Below are 13,162 nucleotides of genomic sequence, written 5' to 3'. Positions count from 1 at the left end.
ATTCCCCTTCCAGACTGCAGAAATTAACCCTGTCCTGGCCAGAACCAGGACACACAGTCCACCATGCTCAGAAAAGGAACCTTTCAGTTCAGGGATGCAACTCTGTATGAGTCACATATTTGGTAAAAATTCAGTTTATTCTTATATTTATGCTAATGTTTGGGAACAGAGAAAACACTGATAAGTTACAAAATGCCCTTTACAGCAGCTTATTCATTACCATTTTATTCAGGCAATCTTTGCAGCCAAGATTCAGGTTGCCATCATACTTAAGCTAAACCAGAAAAGGTTTGTTTCTACTGTCTGTCAAGATTCAAGAAGCCATTTGGCTCAGATATTGATAAAGCAAAACAATAAGAAAGGAGAATCTTCACAGGAAAAACACAATGTGATGGTGTAGCATCAATTCAGAAAGAAGAATATGCTGGGAGGGAAATGAATGAAATGGCATCAATTAAGTTATGGAGGTCAATTAATTTCTATTATATTAAACTCTATTAAGGCAGCTAACAACCAAAGATAAGAGGCTGAAAGAAATAACACTCAGAGCTATTACACTGCCAGATGGTTTTCCTAATAACAAGGATATTCAGGAGGCCAGAACTCCTTATTTTCCTGTCAGCTGGCTGTAGTTCTGCTGCTGGCCACTATTTTTAAATAATATGCTCTCAGTTAAATTACAACTGCTTGCATGTACAATCCTATCCAGTTACTTAATGCAGAGCTACATTTTACACAATAATGGATATTTTAATTCTTTTTCTGACACATATTTCCGTACCTTGAGCACAGGCAATTGCAAGGTATTATCTCAAATCAACCAAAATATTCAATTTGACTCCCAGATTATCTGCCTTTGAAGGTGACTTATGTCAAAAACATTTTTCATTAAATGCACTGCCATTTTTTCCATTTTCCATACTGAATATTTTGTACTACATGGCAGCAGCATATGCTGCTGTTTCAACACCGTACAGCTACCAGGTCAAAAATGAAATTTATCCATCATAATGCTGCCCCAGACAGTGATATTTTACATAATGATATTCTGAACCACATCAAGAGCAAACACACAGCCGTGACTGTATGGAGGTGTAAAAACATACTCAGACACGTAAAACCAGAAAAAATGTGCCAAGCTGAACAAGCTTAAAAGCAAACACTTTTCTATTAAAAGGTAAGTTGCTTGGCTCAGCTTAGCCTGGAGTATGATTAGAACCCCACTGTAAAACAATCACAAAGACACTTTTATGTATTTGATGTCTGAAAGGGAAAGGACCTCATGCAGACTCTGGCTCTTCCATGCATTGGCCAGTGTATTTTACTGCTGACTTCCTATGAATAAACATATGCTAAGAGTGGCTGAAACACACTGTTGGTTTTAAACATGCCTAATGTTGTATTAGAGGTTTGCTTCCAAAGCTGTCTGCCTTGTTTATCAGCTTCCACCCTCCAGCTGGCAAGAGACACCAGTGATAGCAACTCCAATCAGCTGCCTTGGCTATAGGAGACAGATTCCTCTAGCAGGAAATAGCCTCCCCTCAAAAACCCAAACAAAATGGTCCTAAGCAATTTAGAAAACAGTTGTACTTTACTGCTGTGAATCAATAATAACTGTATAAATTAAATGTTGCCATGTATGTGTGTCATGTACCACACTTTGTGAGACACAAAGCCAGAGCCTCACACCCGGGATGCTCTGCCCAGAGCACTTGCAAGACCCTCCCATGTAACTGTAGCATAAATACCAGAAAATGAGAGATCTCCTTCACCAGAAAATGTTAAAGCCAAAATGCTGTCATATAGTTCTCAAAATTGCCATAGCATCTGCCAAATTATATTTGATATAGATGCACTTAGTGCAGCTATTTACACAGCATCAGAAACAACACTATTTAAAGCACAGTTTGGGCACTGCGTTTCATTTAGGAGGTGAAGATCAAATACCAAAAGAAAATTTTCCTAACTGTTTTTGAAAAAAACACAGTAGAGAAGACATTGATGTACTCACATTTTGCACTCATTCAGGATAAAAAAAGCAATTAAAAGTGTAAGAAGTTAATTAGATATTAGGAGTTATTTTAGTGGTTTCTATAAATTTTTATTTAAATAAGATTTTTGTCATCTCTCAGCTCTGCTTTAAAGGTTATTATGTATTAATGACAGAAAGGATTCACAGTGGCCCTAATTCCAGGTGATCTGGGCACAGTCTTGTTTTGGTCAGATGGAAAATGACATTGCAGACAGTAAGTTGTATGTCCTAACAGGACACTAACAGGCTTTGCCTGGGGATACAGGAGTGGCTGCAGGTCAAAATATCAATTAATTAACTGTGCTGTTCAGAAAAGTTTATGGAGCTCTTGCCCTCACAATGCCTGCCTGAAACCAGGGCTGCTGGTGCCTCCCCTTTGTGCTGGGCCATGTAGAGGGGAAAACACCCACAGTCTTTCACACTTGCCCTAAATACAAGTGGTAGTTTACTCGTCCTACAGAATTTGGTGTAGAATTTCTCCAGCAGAATTCAAGCAAGTGCAATCTACTTCCACTGCCTTCTGTAGTTTTCAGAGAAGATGCCAAATCCAAGGAGACTGTTGAAGTAAGGGACTCCTGTAGGGTCGGTGTGGACACACAGGGGAGTCACCCACTCTCAGACACCCCAAAGCAGAGTGATCCTCTCTGTGCAGAGCCTCTCTCCTGCTCCTGTCCCCAATCAGGACCCTGCCCCAGATAATATTTCCCTTTTGGTTAAAAGTGCCCAGAAAGGCCATCATGGAGCACAGAAGGAACAGCAATGTATTACTGGAAAAGCACAGGATCAGGCCTCCAAGAAAGATTTCCTCCCCTGGTTCCTCTACAACCAGAGCAGCCAATCAAGACAACAATTTCTGCAAGTTTTGCTCCAAAGGCCTAATCTCGGAGATTTCTCAACTAGAACAAAGTGCTAAATATTTAATGTAAGCAAAAACTAAAAGTAAAACAGGTTTTCTGAATCTCTATTACATTTAAAGCAGAACAAGAGCGAGACAGCTGACAAAGCAGCATTTAATTCCTAGCTATATCTAAACCAGAATACTCAGCCTAATTTACACAGGCAGCTAGTCACAGTTCACATAATCACACACAGCAGAATATGACAGGGGAATTAAAGGACCAGGAAAGCATGTCTGAACTATAAGCTATTCTAAATATATTAAATGCAGACATTTAATTCAGAAAAAAGCTAACCCAATCAATTATTTTAAGCAAAAAAATTACTTCAAGCAAAAAATACAAAATGAATGCATAGAGAAGCTTTTACTACTGATTCTTAAATAAAGGAAATAGCCAATTTAAACTTAAGCTCTCACATGGCACAAAGATGCACTAGAAGAGATACCCAAGATTTTGTAATAACTTCTGATATAGCAACTGATCAGCAAATAAGGAATTCATCCTGTTCCTGTGTCAGTCTTTTCCCCCACATTCTCCCAGCAAATGGCATCAGCAGTACTCAGAATGTCAATTCCCTATGCTATGCTGGCATTTGCTCCCCAACATCTATTTCCAGAAACAGGTGGGAAGATCAGACTTGGGCTGCCACTCGGATGTAGGGCAAAACCTGCCCTTGCAGAGTTACTGTTGCAGCAGTCCAGTAATAAAAGACATTCAACCACCCAATAAAAAGTATGCTTTTACCAAAATTCTGGGCTAATTGCTACTCCTTTTCAAATTAGTTTTTCTCTAAAAGATTCATCAGGAAACCAACACGATCAGATGAAAACTTAACTTTTTGCTAATACCTCATTTTATTGTATCACATTTAAAATTGGTGTCCTTTAAGACTAGAAAGAAATTCATTTCTATGTCCCATCACCTACCCTCTCTTTCCCATTACTTTCACCTTATTTATCACCTTTATTAGTGGTGTCATGCCAGGCATTTCAAGAGAGAGAAATAATCTCCCCAAACCTGTGAGTGATAAAACATGCTCCAGGGCATTCAAAATGAGAAATCATCATGAGCAACCATGATCCAGAATTTCAGAGGTGACGGGGGAAGCATGGACTGGGGAATGTCAACTACAAAAGAACACACATGTACCAATAAAATGAAGCTGATTATGTCAATTGTTCTGTAATGTTTTCTAATGTTTCTTTTCTTTTGAGGCTTTGCTGATATTTGAGTGGAAGCCAATTCATAACTCCTTCTAGGCTGGGGTTCCTGAAGCTACACAAGAGCTACAGACAGAAGGAAAAGTCAGATCTCATTGTTTCAGCTTAAACTCATTACTCTTTGTAACTCTTCCCTGAAGGCCAGCATGAACAACAAACTCTAGACTACTTTTTTCTCTCATTCCAGAAGTTTCAGTGGCTCTATTCAAAAAGGCATCATTAGAAAACAGTGTCTAAAAAGGCATCAAAGCTTTTTTCCAAGACTCTCTAAAAAGGACAGATGCAGAAGTCAGTGCAGTTTCCTAGATGTCAGTACAAGAACAGCCTGGAAATCCTGCCTGGAATGCTTCCCCAGGCAGGTGACAGAGTGCAAGCAGAGCTGGGCAGAGCTATTTCCTGAAAGCCATGGGCAGCAGGGGCAGAGCAGGACACTGAGCACTCACATAAATGAATCCGTGGAAAGAGAATGCTAATGACCTGCTAATGCAATCAGGGGAAGTGAAATCTCACATGTAAACACTGTCACATTACTGGGGTCGATTAGTCAGAGGCGAGAAGGAGCGAGCCTCCAGCCACAGAGAGCAGACTGTTCTCCAGAGCTGTAATTGCAAAGAAAACCAAGAGCAGCCTCAAGTGTACCAACAAAGATCTGGGCCAGAATGATTCCCCACAAGGACAATGGAGCACTGGAAGAGGCTAACTGGCAGTGCTGCAGACAGCCCACCTTAATTTTATTTTTTTTAACTGTTTAGGCAAGTGTTTGTGTGGAATTATGCTGCCTTGAGGCAACAGTACAAGACAGGTGAGGCTGCCTCCAGCTCACAGGAATGTACAAGCAAAGCTTCAACAACAGGTGGGGCATGTTTCTCCATTCATCTGCCAAATCAGTAGGTCTGGAATCAGCAAAGACCAAGTTTTAATAGGCCTGCCACATAAAAAGAGGGCTACAGTTTGTGGCAGGAACAACAGCAATTATTGTCAGTGGAATATCCTACTGGAAAGGGCTTGCTCACCACAGCCTGAGCCCTGGGAATGACCTACGGACAACAGTGAAACATCAGCACAGGTGGGAAGATAGAGAAGTCTACTATGAACTTTGGAATATATTGCTGTGCTAGACACACAAACACGGGCTCAAAAATGTTTTTGACAAAAAGCTGGGAAACGTGCTTTATAGTCTGTGCAGTTTCAAGTCAGGAAACATTCCCTGACTTTAAGGTTCATTAAGAATGTAGGAAGTAATGTCTACAAAATTGCCAGCAAACAAGTCAACATTATGGTTTGTCCTCAGTGGACATTCTTATGTACTTTTCCATGCTTTGAGCATGCAAGGAAGCAAAATTACATTTCTTCCATTGCTTCGATACAAAGTTCTTGCACATAGAGCCAGTGAAAGCTTCCACATCTTTGGACCAATTTAAACCTCCTCTCTTCCCTCCTATCCCTTCCTCATTCCATAAGCTAAGCAACCTGCAGAGACCAAGAAACACAGCCCAAAACTTCAGGTCAGCTGAACTCTTCTCAGAGGTGCAGTCTTTGTTTCAAAACTGCCCTCCCTCCTGGCACCTCTGAGGGGACACTCGAGGAGCTCAGACAGTGAAAGGAACCAAGAATGGAAACAGCATATATTCAAGTTACCCACAGAAGCAATGAGAGAGAAAAGTCACTTACTGCAGCAAGGGGCTTATAAAATAGAAGGCAACTCGTCCTTGTTCTTTAAATGGAATAGGCAAAATACACCAACACCAATCTGTGAGATTTTGAAAGCCTACTACAACTCTACATGAGCAAGTCTTAGTCTTAGTTGTAAATTTCTTGCTCTCCTACTTGCAACAGCCAACCTGAACACCCAATGTTATTATTCAGGAGAACATAAAAAACACCAAAAGAATTCCAATAACTGCCTCATGACGTAAAAGCAGATAATCAATTACACAGATTGTGGTTAAAGAGAGATTAAATTAGAGACAAGAAAGTTATCAGTAAATATACACAGAACACAGCTGTGAAGGAGAGAATGACATAGAAAAGGCCAATGGAAAATGAATACCAAGATTTAAATAGTAAGAAACTACTCTACGATCAAACTATTTATGGATTATACACACAGTAGATGACAAAGTTCACCTGCTAGAATACAAATACAGAGTGACTAGGGCAATAAAAATACAGCTAGACAATAATCAGGGTAATGGATCATGAAGTAATGTACATATACCCCCAACAAGAAAATAACCACAAAAAAACAAGTATCGTTTCCTTTTCATTTACAGCACGGATTTCTTGCACAAATCACCTCATCACTACTTAAAAATCCCTCTGAAAGTGCAGAATAAACTTGTTTGGAATTTGGTAGCATCTGCCTGCAAAGGCATCAAACTCAGCCATACTGAATCATAACAAAATTATTTTGGAGACTGATTTTTAATACTTATTTTTTAAAAAATCAAAATTTCTAGCAGAATTCACATAGCTTCACAATTAAAGCACATCCTCAAGCTCTTCAGACTTCAGTATTTTGTGTTCTGAGTGTTGCTGACCAAAGAGGAGGGGAAGCCCTGCAGCCAGAAAACATCCCTGGACAAAAGAGAAAAGGTCCCAAAGGACTCTGAATGTCCCCATGATTCCCAAAGGTGACCTGGTCTTGCCAGGTTAATGATAAATACATTGTTGTAAACTCAGGTAAAATACACTTTAGGCCTGAAGAGGGTAAATGCCTGTAATTTAAAGAGTGAGGAGAACAACCTCCTGCCTCCCTGGCTCCCGTTTTTAACAGGCAGGTGTTCCATGCTCTGGAATGTCAGCCAGCCATTGGAACACCTGTGACTTGCTCGAACCGATGAAGATGTTTTCATCCACCACTAAGTGGAGCTGTTACCCTGGGAAAAGAGTTTCTCCATCTCTTTCAGCATTAAGGAGAGAAAAAAAAATAAAAGGAGGTAATTGAAAGCAGCCAGTTTTATAGTTTCTTTAGCTCTCAGTAATTTTTGCGGTAAGACTACTAAATATATAATTCTGAGGATACTACTTCTATATCCTCCAATCAAAGAATAAACATCTACCTACCAGTAGTGACTATTTGGCAGTTCTTGTGAGATGAACTAACAGCACCACTGAGGTTGTAAAGAAGTTCCCACATAATAATTCTGAGGATACTACTTCTATATCCTCCAATCAAAGAATAAACATCTGCCTACCAGTGGCTATTTGGCAGTTCTTGTGAGATGAATTAACAGCACCACTGAGGTTGTGAAGAAGTTCCCACATCACAGAAGATTGCCCTGCACAGCTCAGCAAAGGTGTGAGGCAGAGAGCAAGAGCAGCAAGCAGCAGATGATCTGCTGCCCCCTCTATGTGGAATACTCTGACATGTCAAGAAAGCAGGACACAGTCTACATGCCCCATATAAAATCCTGAAAAAAAATCATCTGCAACGTCACAGGAAATCCAGCTATACCCAGAGGGGCTGGCTGAGAAATACACTGACATTGTTTTATCCACAGCTACTTGTATGGTGACAACTGGGGATGGATTAAAATAAACTGCGTGAGAAAGAAAAGGAAACTCCAGGAAACAGTAACTAAACTATGTTTTGTGTTAACAAGTGTCATAGGTGAAAATAGAAACTTGACATTTAAAACAAAAGTATAAATAAAGCACTTTGCTTTCAGCCCTTTTAAATGTTCAGTTACTGGTGATAAGAATAAACTTTAGCTTTAGATATTCAAATCACTTTCCAATATCGACAGGAAAAATTAGCATTTTTAGGTAAAAAAAGATATCATGCAAAATCCATTGCTTCCCCACACTTCAGTGCTATGTGGTACTACTTGGTAGAAGAGCAATTTCTTTTTTGTTTAAAAACAACATAAAAATTATGTTACTGTGAAACAGTCCACAATGAAACCATATTAATGAGCAATAAACACTGTCTTGCTACCACAATCCTTTACAATATACTTGAAGACGAAGTTTCTTTTCCAAGAAAACCCTGGGTAAAGCAGCTTCCCCTTTTTTCAGCCAGGCAGCCCCAGAGCGGAAGCTGCTGCCCAGAACAGAGAAGGGAAAGGAAAAAAGTACTTCATGCAGCACTTGCTCCATGCCGTGTCAAGCAGTGCACTTTGGCAAAGCCTGCTGTTTGTGCAGCCTGCAGGAACTCAGCTCCCCAGGAAGGTCTGGGAGCTCCTGCCTTGGAGGAGTTGGAGACTCACAGGAGCAGCTTTGGGGTTTTCACTCGGGGCACAGGACGTGCAGAGGGATCCCAGGGAGCAGCTCATGACACTCCTCACTGCTGGTCCCACCTTCCCATCCTGCCCCAAATTCCTCACCCATCAAAGTGAGCAACGAAGCTCTGCTCTCCCCTAGAGAGTGGCACTCAAGCCCAGAAGGGTGTGCTGCCATTTGGGACATGCAGATGTCATAACCCAGCTCTGACTCGTTCACTGCCCTGCTCAGACACAAATAATGTGTCACAGCCCATAAAACAGTGAGTCATGACCCAGCTCTAACTTGTTCACTCCATTGCTCACAGCACACTAATGCAGGGCAGACTGAGGCTTACAGGGAAGGAATTTAAGCAGTGTAGTATAGCACTCCCCTCCCCTGCATTTTAATTGTAACATAGGTATTTATTGTACAATAGGTATTTTAATAAGCCTTCATTACTACAGAGCTAGGGTTCAGGTGGTTCAGCTGCTCAAATTTTATTCAAGACTTTTTTAGCATCTGGACACCTTTTAATCTTTTTAAATTATTAAGTCTTATATGTATAAAAAAACCAAAACAACATTCCAGCTTACGTTCTCTATGACAAACATCCATTCCTTGTCTTCAAACTCTTCAGCGTGGGGATCCTAGAAAAACAAACCAGAGAATTTGAGTCTAAAAATAATCCAGGATGCAAGAGACTGCAAAACAGCCACGGCTTTCATATACTCTGAATTATTTTTACCCACAGAACATGCCAGAGAGAAATATTTTAGCTAGGAAGTAGGATTTATGGGATGTCCACTATATGATGAACAAGTTGGGGTACAACTGCCAGTAAGGATTTAACAGAGACTCCTAAAAATACAAACTTGAGGCTGATGCTGATGAAGGCCTGTAACTCTGTTTCCTTTCAGTGGGGGAAAAAAAAAAGAAAAAAACCCCCTCTATTTAATTCTCAAGTTCCACCTCCCAAATAAACAAAACAAATCCAAATCTTGCAGAAACAGTGGAGGGAGCCACTTGCTTCCACCAGAAGTGAGAAGATGCACACTCCAACCTCCCTAGGCCCAGAATCTATGGGCACAAGCAGAGATCCAAAGTCACAGCTTCAGCACAGCACCTCCTTCCACTGCAGGTTTTTTAAATACTTATCCTGAGTTCACAACATTTCTATGGTATCACCTGTGAGGATCAGAAAACATTTTCACTAACAGGAAGAAAAATAACAATGAAGTTCATATATTTGGTGCTTTTTTTTTAATTTAATGAGCTTTCAGTCTGCTGGAGTGGTCTGTATTGTTGTTGTCTGAAAGGAAAATAACACTGGAGAAGACAATAAGTCATTCCTCTCAAGCCTCTATCAAGGATCCTACTTTAAACAAAATACTTATTTTTAAAAATAATTAATCATCCAAAGTTCTGAACAACTGCAGCAAAACTACTCCTCTTGCAAAATAGATTCTCACACTAAAAGAATGTATCTTGAATGTATCTTTCTATCTAAAGAATGTATCTTGTATCTTTGTTTTTATATGAAACCTGCTTTTGCTATACCTCAATTCTATCCTATTATTTCTAGTTACAGGCAAACACTCAATTACTCCTCTGTCCCTGATATTTGCATGCTATAGGTGTTGGGAGATAAATGCCACTTCCATATCATCAGCATTTCCCAACATCATATATGAGACCCCTCAGCATCTCAGTTTTCTTGCTACTGTTTGGCAGCTGGTCCTGACACTACAGCAAGCATGGCAATTCCATCTCGCTGCTCTAAATTAGCAAATTGCACCAAGATACTTTGCTCCCACTTTATATCCATTACCACCATCTTCCTTTCCAGAATGCTACAAGCCTCACATTTAATCTTCTTGATTCACCTTATCTTTGTCTTTGCTTTAACCCTTGTTTCACTTCAGTTTTGCTTTGAAGTCAGACAGTGGGGAGAGTTGCTGTGCCACTTTTTAACTAGTTCTCTTTGAATACACAAAACATTTTGTAAGTAACAAGCTTATAGCGCCAACAACCAGAGAAAAGTTGTCATTTGCATTTTTTAAAAAATTTTTCAGGACACAGAAAACTTGGGAAGTGTGCTCTTAAATAAACCTCCTCATGGATGAACTACAATAACACCTCTAGGAGGATATTATCCCATCTCCTGCGCATCCTTCCTCCAAAACCCAGCCAAATGGGTTTCCCATGCAGCCCCCCTGTAAAACACTTTCAGTGAAAGAATATAAGATGTTACTAAAAACTTACGTCAAAACTGGTGATTCATTTTTATATATGAATAAATATTTTAATAGGTTTTTTAAAAAAGAGACGAATTTAAATACTGCAAATGAGTGTCAAAACATGCTGTACCAGTTACCATAAGGACAGAAGGGCAAGTAGATACATACAAAATTATACTGAGGTATCTCCATGTTCCAATTAATGTCTTATAAATATCAGATTATGTAATTATATCTCCATCACATTAATCAGGTTTGTGGAATTCTGCATTATATAAATAAAACACGATAGCTGCGGGTTTCGTATATACTATATGAGTTCTAAAGATGTAACTAACTTTCTGTAATCCAGCTATTAAATACTTAAAAATTTTAAGAGTTAACCTGGGGCAATTACCTTTCTGTCTAATTGCTTCCTTTAATACAGCATGAAATGACATAATGAGATTTAATGGGATCATTAACCACTTTATGTTTTAATAAGCTACTCCATAATAAGTGACTCAACTCTTAAATATTTCATCCTGCTCAATTTTTTCCCCTAACTCCCCCAAAAGCTATTAGGGAAAGCTTGCAGGCTGACCTAAAACTGCTTCCAAAGTCATGGTCCAATATTTTATCCCATGTAACAAACAAAACATTGCTTGTTTTGTTTCTGCAAGGCAATAACCTATAAAGCCAAACCAAGCTCTCTGTCAGTGGCAATAAAACTCACACCTTTGAGTGCTACAGAACCAGGTGTTCTGCTGAGTATTTCTGATCATCTGACAGAGCAAAATAACACTGTATAATGCAAAGACTCCTTAATGTTCAACATTTTAGCACACACTTGAAAGCAAGTTGTGAACACTTCAGGAAGATAAATGCAGTGTATTGCCCCAAAACAGCCCTTAAAAGCTTCAAGGACTTCTCTAATGAGCAGCCTAACCAAATGTTCAGAGTACGAAATATGCTGATATATGAACACTGCATATGTGTAGGATATTCCAGATTTAAAGGCGAATCCAGATTTTTTTTTAAGCCATTTTTTGTCAGTTTTAAAATGTCTTCAGAAAGAGAAAACCCTGAATAATTTTATATACATAAGCCTCAGCATCTCCTTGCAACAGACAAATAAGTGGCTTCACTCTTCCACTAAAATGCTTTTATCAGAAGCCCAAGGAGCAGCATAGAGAGTCCTATTTCTAATTAAGTTACAACTTTATTACATGGTCATGTAAACAGATACTTGTATGATTATAGTTATAACACAGTTTCCTGTATGATTACAGTTATAACACAGTTTCTATTGCAAACAACATGTTACATTTGGGGCTAATATTTCCTCAGGTTGTCTCCATAACAGGTGTTGTTTCTATAAATCCAGCTAATCTTTCATCTTATTTTGGATTTGAAGAGAGTAAATACCAGTAAAAAAAAAAAAAAAAAAAAAAAAAAAAACACAACACCAAATACTTCCCTCACTGGCTAATGCATATTTTCCATTCGTTCTCCACATAAAACCCATGTGATGTATCTAGCAAACTATTATTTGAGGACTATAGCATAGGTGACTAGGCTTTAGGAAAAAAATGCTATTTCAAAGAAGAACTACAGGAGTAATGGTTTTAGCAGCCTTTGGAATGCTCCAATACTGTATGAGTTTTAGAGCCTTTTTTCTCTACCTTTTTTCATCTCTTTTTTGTCTCACAAGATGACCTTAGTGTGCCAAAAGTAATACTCAGGTAAGAAGCAAATAGTAGGGAACTGTGCAAGAGATGAGACATCAGCTTTTCTTTGCAATCCCACTGCTTAGCTTCTTTCTGTGACACCATTCTGCCCATCCACGTGGCAACTACAACTAAAAAAGGTCAACTCTTCTGGAGTTAGGAAGAGCAAAGGACATGCCAGACACATTTTTCTGTTCTCTGTTGATCAGCCCATCATGAACCCATTCTTGTCAAGGACTAGATCCTTTCTGCAGAGTACAAGGTGGTTTCAGCCAGACACATTTTTCTGTTCTCTGTTGATCAGCCCATCATGAACCCATTCTTGTCTAGATCTTGTCACTCTAGATCCTTACTGCAGAGTACAAGGTGGTTTCATATGACTGAAGAAAGGTAAACCTTTTCCAAAATAATTCTGGTTATATTCAGATTTACTTTTGTATTTCTTGTAATAGGAACAAAAGAATATCAGGGGACTGCTGCATTTCCTAATCAGCAGCCAGAGTGGGTAGGGAAGATCTCCAGACTGTTAGTCCCTTCCTCCCTTCCTTCCCCAAGCCTCCTCCCTAAGTGTTCCTGGCTTTTGAAGCTTGTCTTTCAATTAGATCACTTCATACCAGCCTTAATCTTCAGTCTTTCTTCTTGGGGAATAACTGCTTAAGGACTGTCACAGTGAATCACATCAAACACTGACAGGGTGTGTGATCTCCCTTCACCAGTGACCTGCAGCAGATGCTCTGGGTTCTCCAGCATCTGTCCTCAGCTTTTGTACTTGCCTGCTTGAAACTGCAAAAGACTCAAAATTTGACCCAATTCTTGTTGCCTTCAATGCCGATTACAGAGGTCTGATTAGTCTAGAAAA

The 13,162-nt window shown here is 39.4% G+C and overlaps 1 protein-coding gene across 12 annotated transcripts in view; it reads right to left on the bottom strand.

The window, feature by feature from the left end:
* The window catches only part of EHBP1 (EH domain binding protein 1), a 206,896-nt gene that overhangs the window by 151,999 nt on the left and 41,735 nt on the right, over positions 1 to 13,162 (bottom strand). For all 12 annotated transcript variants that reach the window (XM_039718885.1, XM_039718889.1, XM_039718890.1 and 9 more), the window contains one exon: positions 8,951 to 9,004. In XM_039718885.1, coding sequence (XP_039574819.1) covers positions 8,951 to 9,004 — 54 coding nt within the window. The remainder of the gene's footprint in view (positions 1 to 8,950; positions 9,005 to 13,162) is intronic.

This window comes from Passer montanus, unplaced genomic scaffold (genome assembly GCF_014805655.1).
Source record: "Passer montanus isolate IOZ18808 unplaced genomic scaffold, ASM1480565v1 scaffold40, whole genome shotgun sequence".
NCBI lineage: Eukaryota > Metazoa > Chordata > Aves > Passeriformes > Passeridae > Passer > Passer montanus.
This window is presented reverse-complemented; position numbering and strand designations above follow the sequence as displayed.